General features: G+C 40.5%; 1 protein-coding gene across 1 annotated transcript; it reads left to right on the top strand.

Annotated features, from left to right (window-relative positions):
• The first annotated feature begins 9,891 nt into the window (after window positions 1-9,891).
• LOC121403162 (natural cytotoxicity triggering receptor 3-like) lies at window positions 9,892-21,979 on the top strand. Its single transcript, XM_041591063.1, has 5 exons — window positions 9,892-9,947; window positions 10,182-10,529; window positions 11,728-11,841; window positions 17,397-17,539; window positions 21,935-21,979. Exons 1-5 carry the CDS (start codon window positions 9,905-9,907, stop codon window positions 21,977-21,979), a joined length of 693 nt encoding a protein of 230 aa, XP_041446997.1. The 5' UTR covers window positions 9,892-9,904.
• Window positions 21,980-22,417: the final 438 nt, after the last annotated feature.

The raw sequence follows: 22,417 nt of genomic DNA, 5'->3' as shown, positions 1-22,417 counted from the left end.
TTTTTACTATTGAGTGTTGTTCTTAGATCTACCAGGCAGCTGTTATCTTTTGTTAGGGAGCTGCTATCTGGTTACCTTCCCATTGTTCTTTCGTTTGGCTGCTGGGGGGAAAAGGGAGGGGGGTGATATCACTCCAACTTGTAGTACAGCAGTAAAGAGTGATTGAAGTTTATCAGAGCACATGTCACATGACTTGGGGCAGCTGGGAAATTGACAATATGTCTAGCCCCATGTCAGATTTCAAAATTGAATATAAAAAAATCTGTTTGCTCTTTTGAGAAATTGATTTCAGTGCAGAATTCTGCTGGAGCAGCACTATTAACTGATGCATTTTGGGAAAAGATTTTTTCCCATGACAGTATCCCTTTAAAGGGGTTGTTCGCCTTTGAGTTAACATTTAGTTTAAAAAATATATAATGAAGACCACTAGAAAAGTTGCTCAGAATTGGCCATTCTATATTATACCAAAATTTAATTTAAAGGAGAAGTAAAGTCGCGGGAAATTCGTGAATTTTTCGGCGAAGCAAAACGGCGCAAATTCAGCCATCACTATCGGCCAGGGGTTATACCAGTGAGCACCACTGAGCGATTCTCTTCCGTCTTCCCCTTTCTTCATGCGACTGCGCAGTATAGCGAAAAAACCGAACTTTAATTAAAAAGTCAGCTATTCCATTCTACTGTGCATATGTCTGCCCCAGGGAAATTGAAGAAAGAAGAAGCCGAAAGAGGATCGCTCCATCGTGCTCACTGGTATAACCCTGGGCCGGTGCTGTTTTCTGCCGATAGGAGCACCGGCCCAGGGCTTTAGGTAAGAAAATAAATTCACTTGGGGTGCCTGACATTTGGCACCCCCAAGTGCAAGGCGACTTTCCTTCTCCTTTAAGGTAAAAAGGTAGTTCTAATATATCTGTAAAGCTCTTGAAAGGTCAACAAGTTTTTCTAAACATAACTAAGTACGGACTACAAGCCATAATGACCCGACTCATTATAATAGTGCTCATATTGCTGTAAAAACACATTTGCACATTAACATAAAAGGGTTGATATGACTATAAGCAATATGCAGTGGTAATTTGAATAGAATTCACGTTCCCACTTTCTTACACTTTGACAAAAATGGTTTATTGAACAGCCAAAACATCTGATGTAAGTGCAAGTTATAACAATTTTCCCGCCTCTTTCTGCATGAGCCAAAAGAAGAACTAAAGAGTAGGGATGTCGCGGACTGTTCTGCGGCGAACTTGTTCGCGCGAACATCGGCTGTTCGCGTCCGCCGCAAGTTCGCGAACGTCGCGCGACGTTCGCCAATAGGCGTTCGCGTCAAAATCGTTCGACCATTCGACCATTCGGACGCTAAAATCGAACGATTTTCGTTCGATTCGAACGAAAATCGTTCGATCGAACGATTAAAATCCTTTGATCGTTCGAATCGAACGATTTTCGGATGTTCGAAGTTCGCGAACTGTTCGCATTTTTTGCCGGTGTTCGCGAACGGCGTTCGCAAACACATTATCGGCGGTTCGCTACATCCCTACTAAAGAGAAAGACAGTAATGATGTTTGGTTTAAGGCATGAATAGTGCAAAGGAGACGCCATAAAGGGTAGAAGAATTTAAAGAAAACCATATGCTCCAATATGTGGGGAAAAAATGACAGTAAATAAACAGAACACATCTTTGACCAGGGCAGCATCAAGACATCTGGATATTCCTTATACATGATCACAAATAACCTCCAGTAAGTTATGTTTCAAACATTCCAAATAATAAATTGTTTGTTGTGCTCTTTCATACACGTCAGGTTGAATGTCATCTGCAATTAAAGAATAAAATGTGTTACACTGTTTTTTTTTACATAATACACTGTTTTGCACTTGAAAAATGAAATCCTACTGTTCTGGAGGATTATACATTCGTATGCTTACAGCGTAACAAGGTTCATTAAGGGGCAAAGTTATCAAATTGTGAAATTAGGGCTTACCATAAAAAAAAACTCACCCACATTTTGGGGCAAATTTACTTAAAGTGGACCTGCCACCCAGACACAAAAAGCTGTATAATAAAAGTCCTTTTCAAATTAAACATGAAATCCAATTTCTATTTTTTATTAAAGCATTCATAGCTGTTATAATCTCATTTAAAAATCTCAGCTGTCAATCAAATATTGTCTGCCCCTCCTCTATGCCTAGGCATAGAGGCAGGGCAGACAATTACTTTTACTTTCCATTCAGCACTTCCTATATGTCACTGCTCTCCACACAGTTCCCCTGTTCTCTTCACTGTTTATGTGTAACTAGTGCATGGGGATGGACATCATGTCCCCCATTCTGGTGCACAAACAAGATTTTGAGATGATACAAGGCTTGTCTTAATAACAGTGTCCACAAAATGGCTCCTGCCTGCTTGCTATAATTATGAATTCACAGACTAATGGAAACAAGATTCAAATAATTTATATAGTGCAATTAAAGTTTATTTTGCTTGATTAATGTGATAAAATAGGATTTTAAATTTTTTTATTTGGGTGACGAGTCCCCTTTAAGGTCGAATATCGAGGGTTAATTAACCCTCGATATTCGACTGTTGAAGTTAAATCTTTCGACTTCGAACATTGAAGTCGAAGGATTTAGTGCTATTCGTTTGATGGAACGATTAAATCCTTCGAATCGTTCGATGCGGGGCCCCCAGAGGTGCGGGGCCCTATTGGGCCCAATTGGTCCAATAGGCCTAAGGCCGGCCCTGGTTCAACCTGTAAATACTGAATGAAGACCAATCTTTATTATTCAAGATGTTACTATCGAGCATCACTTTTGAAAAAGTGAATAGTGAAATACACTTAGAGGGGCAGATTTATCAAAGGTCGAAGTGAATCCGAGGGAATTTTCGAAGTAAAAAAATTTGAAATTCGAACTAATTTTTTGGATACTTCGACCATTGAATAGGATACTACGACTTAGAATTTACTTCGACTTCGATTCGAAGTAAAAATCCTTTGAATATTCGACCATTCGATAATCAAAGTACTGTCTCTTTAAAAAAACTTTGACTTCAATACTTCTCCAAATTAAACTTGCCGAAGTGCTATGTTAGAATATGGGGACCTTTTAGAGCAGTTTTCTAGGTCTATTCGTTCGATCGTTCGATTGCCAAATTCGGTAAAAAATCGTCGACTTAAGATATTTGAAGTATTTTAATTCGATGGTCGAATATCGAAGTATTTTTTACTCCGAAATTTGACCTTTGATAAATCTGCCCCTTAGCTGCATTGAGATCAAGGCTTAAACTGGGCTGTTGCAGAACAGTGGGGACTATCAGTTAAAATATAGGGCTTTAGTTCCACTTTAATAGCAAAGGATCTGGCTCTTTTTAAGATGAGACTACATGGATTCTCGAAGTAGTATGTGAGAAATACAAATGAGAAATACAAATGAATGGTGGGTCCCAAATCAGGTAAAAACTCACCATGATCAGTAGAGGCCCAGGTGTTCTGCCCTGAGCCTTCAGCAAGGGGAGCGCTCAAATGTATATCCATTGACAGCACTTTAATTTCTTTTAAAACCGCCTTTAATGATTGCAGTTATTTGCATAGCAGCCCAGCAATACGATGCAACGTTTCGAGTGGCACTCCACTCTTTGTCAAGCATAAAAACCACATGAGCACATGACCTTAAATAGCCAGAGGTATCATGCCCCCTGGTGTTATAACATATTATTACAAAGTATAACAATGTATCATTACAAACATACATTTCAGGTACAAATGTGTTAACAGACATCCAGAATAATTACTTTTCGATTCATTTGGTTTAGTTATCCACAAAGTATATCCATCAAAAAATATTAACTTATCTGGACTTTGAGCAATGTCCCATCCAGATATTAACCTGCTCCCGGGCAAGACAACAACATGTTTGAATGATAACTGTAAAAGATAAAATACTATTTCTAAAAAAATACTTATTATTTCAATAAAAACGGATGCACATGTATAAAAGCCTCTTATTGGAATATGAAAACCTTTTAGTGGATGGTATATCCATTCACCTTTTAGTACATTGCTGCAATGATTACATCCGCAGCATGTTTCGTGTTTTTAAAAAAGTTTGTCTATAACCCGCAGAGGGACCCAGATCTGCATTGACCAATTTAGCCCCAATTGTCTCTGCTCTAGTATATGAGGTGGAGATTTAAACACATCGTTGGTTGGAAAGTTGTTTGTTAGTAAACTCCAATCTTTTTTTTTATTATTTTAGAAATGTCACCACTCAATAAGTTAAACTGATTGACAAAAGGGATTCTCTTAGTTTTCTGTTGTTTGTCACTATCCCTAGTTTGTCTGACTTCCCCTTCCTTATTCTCCGAACTATTTAATATTCTCTCAGGATACCCTCTTACTTTGAATTTTTCTCTCATTTCAGACACCCTTTTGTTCATTTTTAACAATACGTATAACCTGCATTATTTGTGATTAGTGATGGGCGAATTTGTCCCGTTTCGCCGAAAAATTTGTGAATTTCCCGCAATATCCATGAAATGGTGTAAAATTTGTGAAAAATCGTGAAATCGGAAAGTTCCTGAAAAAATGGTGAAATTTGAAGGATTTCACTCAAAAATGGTGAAATTTGAAGGATTTCACTCAAAAATCGTAAAATTTGAAGGATTTTACTCAAAAATCATGAAATTTGAAGGTTTTCACTAAAAAATCATGAAATTTGAAGGATGTCACTCAAAAATCTTGACATTTTAAGGTTTTCACAAAAAAATTGTGAAAATCGGACATTTTCACGAATTTTCACCGGCGAATTTTCGCGGGAGATTCACAAATTTATTCGGAATTTGCCACAAATTTGTGCCAGGCGAATTTATTCGCCCATCACTATTTGTGATTTCGGTAGTGCTTTCTTAACGTGCGGAGGATGAAAAGAGTCATAACAGAGCAACGTATTTCTATCTGTATGTTTGACATACAGATCTGTATCCAAACCACCCTCTGTAGTTTTTTTCACCATTACATCCATAAATGGAATACTAACTGTATCACAGTGTACGGTAAATTTAATACATGTGGTATATCCATTTAATCTTTCAACAAAATTCATAAGATCTGAATGCCGCCCCATCCAAATCACAAAGATATCATCTATGTAGCGATACCAGCACATACAGTGCTGTTGAAAACCATGATCAGTATAGACAAATTTATTTTCAAATATGTCCATAAAAAGATTTGTGTAGGATGGGGTGACATTCGATCCCATAGCTGTTCCCCTAATACTCATCTTGAAAAAGGAAGTAATTTTTACACAAAACAATTTGTCGTTTTTTGGGCTCCGTCAAGAATAATATCTTTATCCAAATTATGTGTGACAGCCTCCACACGCCCATCATGTGGGATGGAGGTGTAGAGTCTCTCAACATCCAAGGTCACTAAGATGGCATCTGTTGGTAAATCTTTTATCACATTTATTTTATCAATAAAGTTACTTGTATCCATGATATATGATCTAATATGTAATACATAATCCCGAAGAACTCTGTCCCAGAATCTGGCCAACGGACAAAACACTGAATTTACCCCAGCCACAAGTGGCCTCCCTGGGGGTTTGTCCAAATTCTTATGGATCTTCGGGAGTATGTATAAAACCGGAGTAATGGGGTTAGACTGTATTAGATAGGTTGCCAATTTATTGTCAATAACTTCCAGCCGCAGTGCTTGATCAACACACTCCTTAATGTTTTTTTGTACAGAGAAGCGGGGATTGGTATTTAGCTTCTGATAAGTACTTGTATCATTTAACATTTCCTTAATAGTCTCAATATAACATTTCTTATCCATAACCACCACCGCTCCCCCCTTGTCTGCTGATTTAATAATTAAATCCTTATGATTTTGCAGGGATAAAAGAGCTTGTCTTTCTGCTTTGGAGATATTTTCCCTCTGTAATCTGATCTAATTTTTCTTGAATCTGTCTTCCAATTTTATCACTTCAGTTTGAACCCCTTGTATATAGGTTTCTACTACATGATTCGTTTTCAATGGCATATATGTGCTTAAATTGTAAAGGCGCCAATCCTGTAGGAAAAAGGTATTACAATAGCCACATGTTACATCATTGATCGTATCCCCAAAGTCATTGAATTCAGCTGATAACCGTATTCTCCAAATCTATCTCTAATTGGAAAAAGTCAGGAAATGTTGTTATGCCAAAAACCCCACCCTTTAGAAAGTACCTTGTGTCCATTATCCATTAGTTGGCAAGTAGAGATGTTTACCACAGCATTTTCTTTCTGCGGCGAGGTTGTCTCCTTGTGGCGGTGTTTCTTGCCGCCCCTTCTCCCTTTGTTTGTTCGAAGCCAATGCTGTCCTTTGAGCCATGGAGAAAAGAAGAGGGAGAAGACGAAGCGGTGCTGTGTAACTCTCTCTCTCCCTCTACACTAGATGATCTCGAGACGCTCCGTCTCCATATGTCGTTGGTCCACAGTCCAACCTCCGTTGGTTCCTACTCTGGTAGCCTTCCGGGGGGGTCCATTGGTAAACCCGACCTTCCATGTAGTCTAGTTCGTCGCGTAGAAATTTACCACGTTTCCGGGATTCCAGTTTAAGGTGGAAGTGCCGCAGGCTTTCCTCAAGCTTAGAATGTGCAGACTGAAATTGGTCCACTGAAACAGTAGCTTGCACCTTGCGTTCCACTTCATCCGCCTTGTTGTGAGACAAAGCATTTCTTGCTGCAGCCGCTCCATGATTAACAGCATGATGTCCAAAGAGCACTTGTTCATAGTGATGGGCGAATTCGCAGCGAATTTGCGCGATTCGCCGCTGGCAAATAAATTCGCAAAACGGCCATGAAAAATGTACGCCAGCGTCAAAAAAAATTGTCCCTGGCGTCCAAAAAACATGGACGCCGGCGTTAAAAACAGGCGTCGGCGTCAAAAAACGGACGCTGTTTCCCGAATTTTTCGCCGTTTTGCGAATTTCGCAAATTTTTCGGCGAATCGAAACAGCACAAATTCGCCCATCACTACTTGTTCAGGATCGCTTCCCATCTTATTTTAAAGTTAGCATCGTCCATAAACATAATCGGTCTTAGATGTGATCTCAGACCTCTGGGGATACGATGGAGCTTGTAATATTCAGCCAATGTACGTAAGTGTAAATCATAAGCAATTTTCTGCATATTGAATTTTTCCATTTGTCGAAATAAGCCAGCATTATCTTGTTCTATTAAAAACTCTCTGTTGCCAGTAATCGAATTTACAATACGTGTTGCTTCTGCTTCAGAATATGTAAAAGTCATTTTTAGATAATTATATAGGGCACGTAGTGGTGCAGGGGAGCAGCTCAAACCAGGAAACAGCAGAGAAGGAACTCAAATAAAGGCAATCTTCCACCATGCGAATAAGTAAAAATAGTATAAATTTATTATGTCAAGAAATGCAGCCTTACGTGTTTTGTATTACAAACACGGGGGGCGTTATTTATCCTTCCTCAGGTGCTCACATGTAATTATATGGGCACCTGAGGAAGTATCACCCCATCCGAAACATGTCGTGTATGTCTAAATAAAGTTATTACGGATTAAAGAGATTGGTTCTCCAGAGTGACATCGACAATTTGTGAAAGTTTGGAAGGTTTTATGGTACCTTAATCTGAAAGTGAACCTCGTATACCTGATCTAAAGATCATCTACAAGAAGTGTATATCTAGGGACCTCTCCCATTGACTTATATACAACCCCGGCTGGTCAGATGAGGTTTTTTTCCACAAAAAAAAATCAGATTTTATAGTAAAAAAACCTTGAATTTTAAGTGTTCTTTACATTCAGACTTTAATAAATAACCCCCTTTGTCATAGGCAGCCTGTGTTTGTGGCACGAAATGCGTAAGGCTGTATTTCTTGACATAATAAATGTATAATATTTGTTCTTATTCACCTAGTAGAAGATTGCCTTTATTTCAGTGTTTGCTCTACTATTTCCTGGTAGTATGTAAGAAAGTCTATGTGGGGAGGAGAAGGGAGACTGGAAACCCATTTGTAGTTGACAGTAGTATTAATATTTTTACAGCAGAAAAAGGAAGAGCCATTGCTTAAAGGTAGTCGTATGCTGGCCCACCTGCAAGGTACCCAACCAATCAGTTTGCAGGACAAAATAGTATGTGTCTTGGCCATACATGTCTATAGCTAAAAATGGCTAATGGCCTGAATGAGCAGATTAGAAAGAAAGTGAGAAAGAGCTGTGGGTCCTCTCACTTCCTCATCTGACAATGCACCATTCACTTGTCAATAAGTGAAATCAACATCAGATTAGTTATTGAGTATGGAAATACTTATTGCTCCCCTCAAGTGCCGTATATATGCCCAAAAAGTCAATCACAATAGCTGAAGTCAGCCAAACCGTTTTACCATCTCAAACCATATATTACCAACTTAAAGGGGCAGATTTACTAAGCTCGAGTGAATAATTTGATGGAAAAATATTAGAATTTCAAAGTATTTTTTTGGGTACTTCGACCATTGAATTGGTCAAATTCGATCGAATCGAATGATTCGAACGTTTCGAAGTAAAAATTGTTCGACTATTCGACCATTCGATAATCAAAGTACTGTCTCTTTAAAAAATACTTCGACTTCATACTTTGCCACTTTAAACCTACTGAGGTGCAATGTTAGCCTATGGAGACCTTCCCCAGCACTTTTCTAAGTTTTGTTTGATCGAATAAAAATCCTTCAATCGATTAAAATCGTTCGAACCAAACGATTATTATTTGATTGTTTGATCGAAGATTTTGCGCTAAATCCTTCGAATTCGATATTCGAATTCAAAGGATTTTTACTTCGAGGGTCGAATTCGAGGGTTTTTTAACCCTCGAAATTCGACCCTTGATAAATCTGCCCCAAGGAGTCAATCACAAATGAATTTGAGGTCAGCATTGTAAATACTATTTCTGTTTTCGCCAGTGATACCGTTACTACATTGTGCAAAACCATAAGTTATGTGCATTATGGAGGAGAAATTTGACTAAATTGGAGAACTTAGGGGATTCAGTATTCATAAATTTAAAGTTATGCTCTTTGGGTGGAATTGTGGTGGGGACTTCCTTCATTGAAATAGATATGGCGGATATTGTGTCTAACAGATTTTGCAATTATAGTCAGTGTGTGCTAAAGCTAATAAAATCATTTTTTGTATTAAAGAAGGGCATCACTGAAGGAATGAAAACATAATTCTGTCTCCTTATATACGACTGGTAAGGTGTCATCTTTACTATGTACTGTATAGTGCAGCTTTTGGTGTTAGGCCTTAGGAATGATGGCTGGAAAAAGTCATGTCACTAAACAGGCAAAATGAATTAAACAAACTAAAGTATCGTAAAGACCACACAAAATAATATTATTTTCTCTGGAACAGAGGCACTTGCAGTGGGACATGATTACTTGTACTGGGAAAAGACTTTCTTTTGCAAAAAACGTAGACATCGATTTTCTGCACTCCTTCTGCTTTCTTGCAGAGACAGGCAAGACTCCCAGAAAAAATCTACTTCCCAAAAACTCACTCACAAAATATGTTTCCTAGTGAATACCTCCCATGATGTTCACTTATTATATAGAAAGGACCAAATTGAACCGAGTACTCATTACTTTAAGAACTCTCCAACTTCAGGTCCTAATATCAGGATTACCAAAATAGACAAGGATGGTCCATGCATAACAGAAACACTTTAGGGGGAATACATATATTTTTTTAAATTAAATAAAAGGAAAAAAAAAGCTAATTTTTATACAATGATCTGTTTCATCTTTTGTACTGACCAAATATTTATCAGCGAGTTGCTTTAATTTCCTCAGGAAGCTGAAACCTGGGGTCAAGAACAAGCAAACAACTGTATTTTGTTAATTCACAAGAGAAGATGAAATGGTCGGAGCTCTTGCTGATACTGGCAGCACTGCAAGGTGAGGGGGAAGAAGCAGCACAATAGGGTGAATATGGGAGAATTATCTCAGGCATTTTTTACATGTATCATTGTTTTAGGATAGCTTAGATCTTGTTTATTTGATTAAGCTAAAATTGTTGCCTTCTTTTGTATATGTTTATTTATGAATACAATCCTGACATCCCCTGCTGTGTTCTGAATGATCTACTAAGTATTGATATAAATAAATGCCTGACTTGTATGTGCACTTCAGCTTCTCTCTCACAGAACATAGAAGTATCCCAGATCCCTGAAGTGAATGTCATAGAGGGCAGCACAGCCAACCTAGAGTGTAGCTACAACATGAGCAACTTGTATCTATCCATTGGCTGGTACAGATGGTACAGACATGTACTGCATGGGGTTGATATCTTTCTGAGTGATGAATTTAAGGACAGAATTAGCATAGAAAGTAAAGAAGATTTCTTGAACAAGACATCAGCCAGCATACAGCTGCACAATGTAGGACTCACAGACACTGGAATGTATATCTGTGAAGTGGAGTTTTCTGGCCAGAAGCAAATTAAAGGACACGGTAAAGGAACTTTCCTCAATGTGACAGGTGCAGTTGCTTTATTTACATTCATTCATATTTACTATTTATAACAGTCTATTGTTTAAATTAGATTGCATGATGCAAAAACTGTCCAGTTCCAAATGTAGTATCCTTGTTCTCTCTGATTCTGATTATTTCAATTTCTTTCGCATTTAAAATAATAGTGTTTGTTAGAGGAAACAGCTAGTAAGAATATGAGAAGCAGAAATGTACAAATGCTGAGTAAACATGGTTTATCATCAGAAGTGTTATCTCTATATGGATGTAACTTTTCCTTTAGTATACTATCTAATATACATCTCTCACTGTAGGGCAGTGCAACTGTACAGTAGTAAGTAGCCGTAACTTTCAGCCTCAAATCTTGTATAAAGCAAAGAAAGATACTAATTTGTAATATCAGTGTTCTTACTACACAGGCTTACAGGATATATTGCCACAGCATTTCACTAAATGAAATGTGTATATATATCAGCTACCTAGTCATCTAATGTTGGTAGTAAAAGGCAAAGGGCAGGCTGTGTGACGTGTAGTTTCAGACATTTGCTCTTTGGAGAAAACAACCTGCCTGCCATCATCCTGAAGGTCCTTCATGAACTTCTTGACCCCACAACAATATTACCTGGTCACAGATTCTCAGTTCTTAGCCTTTATTGGATAAGAAATTCACCTTTTTATTTTTAATCTGCATAATAGCGATGGGCGAATTTGTGCCGATTTACTTTGGTGAAAAAATTGTGAATTTCCCGCAAAACGGCGAAAAATTTGCAAGGTACATTGAAGTCACTGGGCGTCAAAATTATTTTGACGCACGACAATGTTTATGCGCACAACTTTTCTGATGCCCCGCCAAATTTTTTGGATGTGGTGGATTTTTTGGCGGAGAATTTTCGCACCAGTTTTGTAAATTTATTCGCTGCCAGCGAAATGCAGAAATTCCCCACAAATTTGCGCCAGCCAGCACTACTGCATAACAATCATGGACATTGTGAGCCAACTGCATTAACTACAGGTCCACTAGTTACTCTGAACGCATATTACACATGCTACTCTTAATCCATGTGTATGTAGCCTTGTGCAACTTTATATTTGTATTGTATGCAATATTTCAGTATAATGTAACAATAAGATACAGTATGGTGCGTGTACATGGACAGACAACCTACCACAAAAAGAACCTTTCTTTAATATGTATGTGTTTTTACAGAACAGATTGCTTCACAGAATCACTTTACTGCCTACATTGTAGTTGGAGCTCTGGCCGTGATTTCTGCAATCTTAGTTGCTGCTTATCGGTGGTATCTGAGTGTCACTAAACATGGTAAGCAGAATTTGCTTGATTCAAGTGCATGTCAATACGTGTTTAATAAAGCACAACCATGTATTACAGGTATGGGATCCATTATCCAGGAACCCATTATCCAGAAAGCTCTGAATTATGGAAAAGCTATCTTCTACAGACTCCATCTAAAAAACATTTTTAAAAATGTTTTCTTTTTTTCTCTGTAATAATAAAACAGTATCTTGCACTGGTATGGGATATGTTATCCAGAACCCCGTTATCCAGTAAAGTTCTGAATTACAGAAAAGCCCCATCCCATAGACTCCATTTTATCCAAATAATCCAATTTTTTTTAAATTATTTCCTTTGTTTCTGTAGTAATAAAATAATACCTTGTATTTGATCCCAACTAAGATACAATTAATCCTTATTGGAAGCAAAACCAGCCTGTTTAATGTTTAACCATTTTTTAGTAGACTTAAGGTATGAAGATCCAAATTACAGAAAGATCTGTTATCCAGAAAACTCAATGCCCCAAGCATTCTGGATAACAGGTCCTATACATGTACTTAATCCACATTAAAATACAATTAATACTTTAAATCTAATACAAAACCAGCCTATTTGGTTTATTTAATGTTTACCTGATTGTCTAGTCGATTTAAGGTATGAAGATCCAAATTATGGAAAGATCCCTTATTCCAAAAACCCCAAGGTCCAGCATTCTGGATAACAGGTCCCATACCCGTACTATCATCTCAATTCCTTTTATAAATCTGTTTGTCTAGAAAAGGTCTAGAATTTGCAATAATAATGAAAAAAAAATAAAACTGACGTTTTTACATGTTATGGTTCATCTCACATAATCAGATAAGCCTTGCATCCTCTCTCAGTTCTAGCCTCTCCTCCATCAGTATTTCCTTTGACCCTAATTCACTGGTGAATACCTACAACTCAGTTCTGTCTGCTGCTATCAATGCCCCTCTGCAGCCACAATGCAGTCGAGTCAGCAATCCCTGTCCCTGGTTGAATGGGCAGACGCAATTTCTGTGGTCCTGTAATCGAGTGGCAGAGCACATGTGGAGGAAATCCCGTACAAAATCTGATTTCCTCCACTATAAATTTCTCATGGCCTGCCTTGGTACTGCCCTATCCCAGGCTAAACAACAACACTACAATACACTAATAAATAACAAGAAATCCAACCCACAACACTTGTGTAAGAAACTTACCCAGGGGACAGCAGGGACGCCTGCCGCCCCCTCGACGGGGACGCCCGTCTCGCACCGCCGATGCGGCTAGGCCCCAGGCGCTGGCTCCTATGGAGCGCGTGGCGCGCATGCGCGAGAATTAAAGGTGCAGGCACGCTGGCGCAATTGCGTTGGCGTGTTTGCACAGGCGCTGGCGCTGATTCGCCAGCGTCCAATGGCGCCAAATTCAAGTGTTTAAAGGGCCATCAGTCCTTTTGTGCCTTGCCCAACGTAGGTTCTGTATATGGTTCCTGGGTGCGATTATTTCTGTGATTCTTGTTGTGACCTTGGCTATCCCTGATTCCTGTTTGATTTCCGCCTGCCCTGACCCTTTGGCTTGTTCCTGACTACTCTTTGGATTCCGTTCTGTACTTCGACCCTGTTAGTTGCTGACCCGGCCTGTGACCTCGATTACTCTGCTGCTTACCGATTTTGTACTGCATTCCCGATTGGTTTTGACTCGGCCCGTTCCTGGACTTTGATAAACTTTACGTTACGTTCCCTTGCTCGCCCAGAGTTCTTCCCTCAGTCTCCTCACTATTAAGTCCTGGCGGCAACCGAGTAGCGGAGGGCTCCTCCCGACGTGAAAGGCGGCGGTTATAGGCCGAAGCGCGAGCCGAGCCCGGGACATTGGGGTTTACTCTGGGTTGTGGGATACTGTACGTTACATTACGTTGGGCCCAAAAAACTAAGAAGATGGAGCCAGCTGAAGCTACTGCTTCCACCACTCCTTCGGAAGCGATTTTGGCGTATCTTCTACAGAGGCTTGGTGAACAAGAGGACAAGCAAGACTATATTGTGCAATGTCTTCACAGTCTTTCTTCCAGACTTGACATGATGCAGCAACAGCCTGTTCCTGGTCCGAGTAATCCTACTACTCAGGCAAGCACTTCTCTACCTCCACCTACTGGTAGTACCTTCCATGAGCCCAAGGTTCCTTTCCCCGAAAAGTTTGCTGGGGATCGAAGTAAGTTTTTTACTTTTCAAGAGGCCTGTAAGCTACATTTCAGTTTTTTACCCTATTCTTTCCCTACTGAAGAATCTAGGGTGAATTTTGTAGTTACGCTCTTACAGGGTGATGCCCAGCTCTGGGCATTTAGTTTGTCTCGTAGGGATCCAGCCCGGCACTCTTTAGAGGCTTTCTTTAATGCTATGGCTATAATTTACGATGATCCTGATCGTGCCGCTTCTGCCGACGCAGCCATACGTGCCCTTAAACAAGGCAAACGGCGGGCAGAGGATTATTGTACTGAATTCCGCCGTTGGGCGGTAGAGACGGGCTGGAATGATACGGCTCTTATGAGTCAATTCAGGGTTGGTTTGGCTCCGGCTATTAAAGATAGTCTTGTAAATTTTCCTACACAGTCTTCTCTGGATTCTCTCATGCATCTGGCTATCCAGATTGATCGAAGGCATAGAGAGAGACTCCAGGAAGAGCAGGTTACCTATGTTACACCTCCTTCTGTAAATGTCTTTAACACCCCACAAGTCTTTCCTAGATCTTTAGAAGAACCTATGCAGATTGGTTCTACTCGTCTCTCTTCCGAGGAGAGGGTTCGTAGGAGGAATAATGGGTTATGTCTGTATTGTGGGGATAAGGGGCACTTTCGCAACACCTGTCCCAAAAGACCGGGAAACGACAGAACCTAAGCGGGTCTGGGGAGTCTTGCTTAGGTGAAGTCGTTTCTACTCCCCAATCTTCTCAAATTTTAATTCCGGTTCTTTTGAGTTGGGACAGTGGTTGTGTGCAGAGCTCTGCCTTTTTGGATTCTGGGGCAGCGGGTAATTTTTTGGATTCTGGGTTTATTCAAAAACATGGTATTCCCTGGGAACCGCAGGTTCCATCTTTCAGATTATCCGCCATTGATGGTAGATCTTTGGGTTCCGGACTAGTATCTACTCGATCTAAGGTTATTCACATGTCCATTTCCGTTCATTTTGAATCCCTTTCATTTTTCATTACCGAGTGCCCACAGACTCCAGTCATTTTAGGCCTTCCCTGGTTACAAGGTCATAATCCCCAGGTTGATTGGCCCTCTGGTAAAATTTTGAATTGGAGTCCTGCATGTATGTATTCTTGTGTTAAGTCTGTCCAGACCCTGGCCGCTACTTCTTTAAAAGGTCTCTCTCCTTGTTATGCCGCTTTTTCCGATGTTTTCTGTAAAAAAGCAGCCGAATCCTTACCCCCCATAGACCCTATGACTGTGCTATTGAATTATTGTCTGGGTCTTCTCCTCCCAAGGGTAGGACATATCCTCTTTCTCTCCCCGAGTCTTTAGCCATGGAAGAATATATTAAAGAGAATTTTGAGCGGGGGTTCATTAGACCTTCTTCTTCCCCTGCGGGGGCTGGGTTTTTTTTTGTCAAGAAGAAGGATGGGACTCTTAGACCCTGTATCGATTATAGAGGGTTAAATAAGATCACGGTCAAGAATCGTTACCCTCTCCCTTTAATCTCTGAACTCTTTGATAGAGTGAAGGGGGCTGTTATTTTTTCCAAATTGGATCTAAGGGGTGCCTATAATCTAATCAGGATAAGGGAGGGGGACGAGTGGAAAACCGCTTTTAATACCCAAGATGGGCATTATGAATACTTGGTAATGCCATTTGGTCTGTGTAATGCCCCCACTGTTTTTCAAGAACTGGTTAACGATATCTTCCGTGATCTTTTGGGTCGGTTTGTCGTTGTGTATTTAGACGACATTCTAATTTTTTCTTCGAATTTGTTTTCTCATCGTGCTCATGTTCGGGAGGTTCTTTCCAGGTTAAGGCAGAATCATTTGTATGCTAAGCTTGAGAAATGTCTCTTCGAAGTCTCTGCTGTACCTTTCCTTGGATATATTATTTCCCAAACTGGTCTTGAGATGGAGCCCACTAAAGTCCAAGCAATTCAGCAGTGGGCACAACCTCTTTCTTTGAAAGCGATCCAGAGATTTCTAGGATTCGCTAATTATTATAGGCAATTCATTCAGAATTTTTCCAAATTGGTGGCCCCAATTACTGCCTTAACGAAGAAAGGGGTTGACCCTAGTATTTGGTCTGCTGAGGCTGTTGAGGCCTTTGGTCTCTTAAAAGAGGCCTTCATTTCTGCTCCAGTTCTCCGGCATCCAGACTCATCTTTGCCTTTTATTGTTGAGGTTGATGCGTCTGAGATCGGTGCCGGAGCAGTATTATCTCAACGACATCCTGTCTCCGGTAAAATTCACCCATGTGCCTTTTTCTCAAAAAAATTTTCCTCTGCTGAGGTCAACTACGATATTGGCAATAGGGAATTATTGGCCATTAAATTGGCATTTGAGGAATGGAGACATCTCCTTGAGGGTGCCAAGCATACGGTTTCTGTGTTCACAGATCATAAAAATCTGTTGTACATAGAATCTGCTAAACGGTTAAATCCTCGTCAAGCCAGGTGGTCATTGTTTTTCTCACGTTTTAATTTTCTCATCACCTACAGGCCTGCAGAAAGGAATCTGAAAGCAGATGCCCTTTCTAGAAGTTTTGTCTCCAAGCCTAGGGAGGATTTGGAACCAGTCCCTATTGTTCCTAAAGAGGTGATTGTGGCAGCCTTGAGTCCGGATCTCTCTACCTCCTTGTCGAATGCCCAGGTAGATTCCCCTCCTGATATTCCAGTGGGCAAGTTATTTGTTCCTAGTAATTTACGTGAAGCAGTCTTTCACGAGACTCATGATTCTAAAGTGGCTGGTCATCCGGGTTGTGCGAAGACTTGCGATTTGTTGTCTCGTACTCTCTGGTGGCCGACTTTAAGACAAGACGTTGCCAAATATATTGAGTCATGCCCAGTCTGCCAACGATCTAAGCCATCTAGATCTTTACCTCAAGGGTTGCTGCAGTCACTTCCTATTCCTGAGAAACCTTGGACTCTCATCCATGGATTTCATTGTAGAATTACCTCCATCGAATGGGCATACTGTTATCTGGGTAGTGGTGGACCGTTTTAGTAAAATGTCTCATTTTATTCCTCTTTCTACCCTTCCCTCTGCCAAGACTCTAGCTGAACTTTTCATTGTCCATATATTTAAGTTTCACGGGGCTCCTCTCAATATTGTGTCTGATAGGGGGGTTCAATTTGTGTCCAGATTCTGGCGGGCTTTTTGTTCATTAATGGGTACTGATTTGTCTTTCTCTTCCGCATATCATCCCCAGACCAATGGTCAGACTGAGAGGACAAATCAGACTCTGGAACAATATCTTAGATGTTATGTCTCCTACAATCAGGCACTTCCGTGGGCCGAATTTGCCTATAACAATGCCATTCATTCCTCCACTGGCAAGTCTCCTTTTTTCACGGTGTTTGGTCTTCATCCAAGAGTTTTTTCATTCTCAGGTTCATGTGATCTTCCTGCTGTTAATTCCTTTGTGGAAGAATTTTCTAAGACCTGGCAGGAGGTTCAGAAGTCATTATCTTCTGCAGTAGCTGCTCAGAAGAAGGCTTCAGACAAACATCGGAGAGATTCTCCGGTGTATCAGGTTGGTGACAAGGTTTGGCTCTCCTCCAAAAACATTTCTCTGAAAGTCCCTTCAGCCAAACTGGGTCCCAAATTTATTGGTCCTTTCTCTATATCTGATGTTATCAACCCATGTACTTTTAGGTTAAATCTTCCTCCCGAGTGGTACGTCAGAATTCTCCTCCTCCTCCTATTTCTGTTGAGGGTCAATCTGAATTCTTGGTTCACAGATTGATTGACTCTCGTATCTCTAGGGGTAAACTCCAATATCTGGTTCATTGGAAGGGTTATGGTCCTGAGGAGAGATCCTGGGTTTTCGCCTCTGATGTTAAGGCGGATAGGTTGGTGAGACAGTTTCATTCAAAATTTCCCAACAAACCTAAGGGTCCAGTGGCCCCCTCTGGAGGGGGGGGTAATGTAAGAAACGTACCCAGGGGACAGCAGGGACGCCTGCCGCCCCCTCGAAGGGGACGCCCGTCTCGCACCGCCGATGCGGCTAGGCCCCAGGGGCCGGCTCCTATGGAGCGCGCGGCGCGCATGCGCGAGAATTAAAGGCGCAGGCACGCTGGCGCAATTGCGTTGGCGTGTTTGCACAGGCGCTGGCGCTGATTCGCCAGCGTCCAATGGCGCCAAATTCAAGTGTTTAAAGGGCCATCAGTCCTTTTGTGCCTTGCCCAACGTAGGTTCTGTATATGGTTCCTGGGTGCGATTATTTCTGTGATTCTTGTTGTGACCTTGGCTATCCCTGATTCCTGTTTGATTTCCGCCTGCCCTGACCCTTTGGCTTGTTCCTGACTACTCTTTGGATTCCGTTCTGTACTTCGACCCTGTTAGTTGCTGACCCGGCCTGTGACCTCGATTACTCTGCTGCTTACCGATTTTGTACTGCATTCCCGATTGGTTTTGACTCGGCCCGTTCCTGGACTTTGATAAACTTTACGTTACGTTCCCTTGCTCGCCCAGAGTTCTTCCCTCAGTCTCCTCACTATTAAGTCCTGGCGGCATCCGAGTAGCGGAGGGCTCCTCCCGACGTGAAAGGCGGCGGTTATAGGCCGAAGCGTGAGCCGAGCCCGGGATATTGGGGTTTACTCTGGGTTGTGGGATACTGTACGTTACAACTTGTTTTCAATATTCAACTCGATACTTCATCCCTCTACTAATGAAACACTAACAACAGAACATACCCCTCAAGGCTTTGCCGACTTCTTTGAAAGCAAAGTTGAATCTATCCACAAACAATTTTCTCACCCCTTAGATACTAATATTCTCACTCCCCCTAAATGTCATATTTCGCTTTTCAACTCTTTTGATCGTATATATCTGAGCCTGAAGTCTCTAAACTTCTCCTATCCTCTCCATCAACAACTTGCTCACTTGATCCTATATCATCACCTCTACTAAAACAGTATGCCCCTGCCCTTACTCCAGTACTTATATATTCAATTTCTCACTAACTCTGCTACTTTCCCTTCATCATTCAAACGGCCTGTGTCAAGCCTATACTGAAGGCAACACTGGACCCTTCCTGTTTGTCTAACTACTGCCCTGTCTCTTTCTTACCTCTAGCCTCTAAACTTCTGGAAAGTCTTGTCTTCTCTTGTATTACTAACTTTCTCTGCACCAATAATCTGCTTGACTCTATGCTGTCTGGCTTTTGACCTGCACACTCCACTGAGACTGCCTTATGTACAGTTGCAAATGATCTCCAGACTGCTATGGTCAAAGGACATTACTCTATTCTCATTCTCCTTGACTTATCTTCTGCTTTTGATACTGTTAACCATTCTGTTCTAATGCAAGTTCTCCATTTAATTGGTATCTGTGATCAAGCTGCACCCTGGTTATATTCCTACCTTTCTGAGCGCTCCTTCTCTGTTACTTTTGCAAACAAATTCTCTCCCCCTGTCCATCTTTATATGGGGGTGCCTCAGGGTTTTGTACTTGGTCCTTTGTTTTTCTCTTTGTATACTCTCTCTTTAGGAGACCTTATAGCTTCATTTGGCCTTAAATACCACCTGTATGCCAATGATATTCAGATAAATTTAGACACCCCTCACAAACCGCTGACGTTCAAACTCAGATCGCAGACTGGTTAGTAGCTATCTCTTCGTGAATTAACTAATGCCATCTCAAGCTCAACTTGGTCAAGACTGAGCTCATGGTCTTTCCACCCAAACCGAGCCCTTCTCTTCCTTTCACCATTTCTATTGATGGCATGACTATTAACATGATTAACTCAGTGAGCTGCTTGGGGTCATCTTTGACCAGTCCCTCTCCTGCTCTAATCATATTAATAATACTGCCACAACCTGTCACTTCTTACTCCGCAATATAGCCAAGATACACCCTTTTCTTTCACAAACAACAGCCAAAACACTAATCCATGCCCTTATCTTATCCCATTTAGACTATTGCAATGTCCTACTACCCAATCTTCCTGACTCCCATTTCTTTCCCCTCCAAACAATCTTAAACTCTGCTACCAGGATCCTTCTGCTCTCTCCTAAAAGGGAACCTGCTCAACCCCAACTAAAAGCCTTAGCATGGCTGCCTGTTAAGCAAAGGATAGCATATAAACTCCTTCTGATAACATTCAAAGCCCTTCACTCCTCTGCTCCTCACTACATTTCTTCTCGTCTGACTGTACATTCCTGGTCGTCTTCTCACCTTGTGCACTTTTCATCTCCAATTTGTGCCTGTATGTTAGCCTCCCATCCACTTAGACCTTAACAGAGCTTTACAACTAAAGTTATACATACATACATACATTGTATCCCCAAAAATGTGTATGTTTTCAAAACATTAATGGGGGCTATTTATTACATTTCAAATTTATTTGGCCAGGCTTTTAGGGGTAAAATCTCACATTTTGTTGTGGGAAAAAAGCTTACATTTTTCAAGATTTATTATACCCCGATGCTGCAAATATCCAGAACCCGAAAACCTGCCTATCAGACCTGTCGAGGTCCTGTATAAATCAATGGGAGAGCCACCTATCCCAATTTGACGTTTTCCTGGTCTGCGTTGGGTTTAGCCTGAAAATTTCGAGTGATTTTGGAAAAAGCTTTGGATTTTTGCTGAATTTTTTAAGTTTTTTTAAATTTTTTACATTTTATCCATGATCCGATTAAACAAAGTTTTTTTTATTAATAAATAAGATAAAATAGGGCATGGGAGTTTGGACGAGCTATTTTTATTGATATTAGGTGATAAATTTGGATTTTTGTAAATAACCTGTGAGTGTGAGTATTTTTGAATAAATGTTTGTGTATCTTCAAACATGAATGAATATGGACTTGTTATAAATTAGAATATACCCCCCCTTTAATAGGCTGTTATGTGGGCACTTATAGTCTGAGACTGAGGTGTGAACAGTACAGGACTTTAGGGATGTGAACAATAAAGGTGTGAAAATGTGTGAACAATGCAGGGCGGATTAAATGGGCGAACAATGCAGGAGTTTACTCTCTTAATTTAAAGTGTAAATAATGCAGGGGCCAGTTAATCTCGGTACTGATATCTATTAAAATTTACACAAGGTAAGCAGTCACAGCAGGCAGAATTTTATTTGGGGGGGCCCTGGGCCACATTCGGCAGGCCGCCAGTTGGACAGCATTGGTAAATAATGATTATTTTGCCTGACAAACACATTAGAATTGGAATTATTTTTTAGGGAGACAGTTCCCCTTTAATGACATTAATAACACTGATGGGCCAATTTATGAAAGTTCATAGACCGTTCTTTTCTCCGAATCATACTTTTTTTTAGAGCAAACTAACACATTTTTCGTACAGTCACATAATCCACCATTTTTTCGGAATTTCTAAAGTATAGCAGGTAAAAGCTGTCACAGTTACATAGAAGTCAATGGAAGTTCCTTTTTTTCTTGCAAAAATCAACCTTTCATTCGTGGCTTTTGAAGATCAAAATGTTAATTGTATACAATTTTTATGTTCGTTCACCAAAAATTTGGGGTTTACAAATTTTTTCAACAGCTATTTTTATTCGTAATTGTTTTTACTTAGATCTTTTAATAACCTTCATGGTTTCGTGATTTTCGAAAAAATAGAGTTTGTAGTTTCAAAAACTTCTAATACCACTAAAATTTTGACCTTTAGTAAACAGGCCTCTATGGGGGCTGATTTATTGATTAAACTATTCCGCTGAAGAATTCCCAGCATTTCAATGTTTTTCCTATTTACTAACACTTTCCTGACACTGGCAACCAATTCATTTATCAAGTGTGATACCAGTGTAAATTTATCCAAATCAATTTTGCTGCTTCGGCAGTTTGTTCCCTGCTATGCACTATAACACAAATGTAAGAAATATGAGAAGGTTTGATAATGGAATAACAATGTACATCTAAATTTTAACTTGTTAACATTTCCTAACTCTTATTTCTTTTTTTTCTAGCAACAAGATCTGGTGGGGAGCTCAATCAGCTCTCAGAACAGGTGACAAAAATAGATTTTCTCCAGGAACTCACTGGAGAATCTTAATGGAATGCTGTCATCAAATAACCACATTTTGTATATTTATTTTAAAAGTGTGTCCACGGCCGGAACTAGGGGTAGGCAGAGTAGGCACGTGCCTAGGGCGCAAAGGTGGGAGGGTGCCAGGCACGTACCTACTCTGTCGCCTACCCCAAGTCCGGTTCCCTTCTCTGCCCGACTGTCTGGTTATTATCGCGTCTCTTTCGCTTCTGCGCATGCGCGCAAAGTCCATTTCGCGCATGCGTACGCAAGCGCAGATTCACGCATGCTCCCGCTAGCATAGTTTCGCGCATGTGCCGCTACTGCGCGGTTCGCCTAGGGCGCCTGGCCAGCGTGGCCCGGCTCTGAGTATGTCTCACACTTATCAACAAGTTTTACAACATATATATAATATCTGGAGTGA

Source organism: Xenopus laevis, chromosome 4L (genome assembly GCF_017654675.1).
Source record: "Xenopus laevis strain J_2021 chromosome 4L, Xenopus_laevis_v10.1, whole genome shotgun sequence".
Classification (NCBI taxonomy): Eukaryota; Metazoa; Chordata; class Amphibia; order Anura; family Pipidae; genus Xenopus; species Xenopus laevis.
The sequence above is the reverse complement of the archived record's forward strand: the minus strand, read 5'-3'. Positions and strand labels throughout refer to the sequence as shown.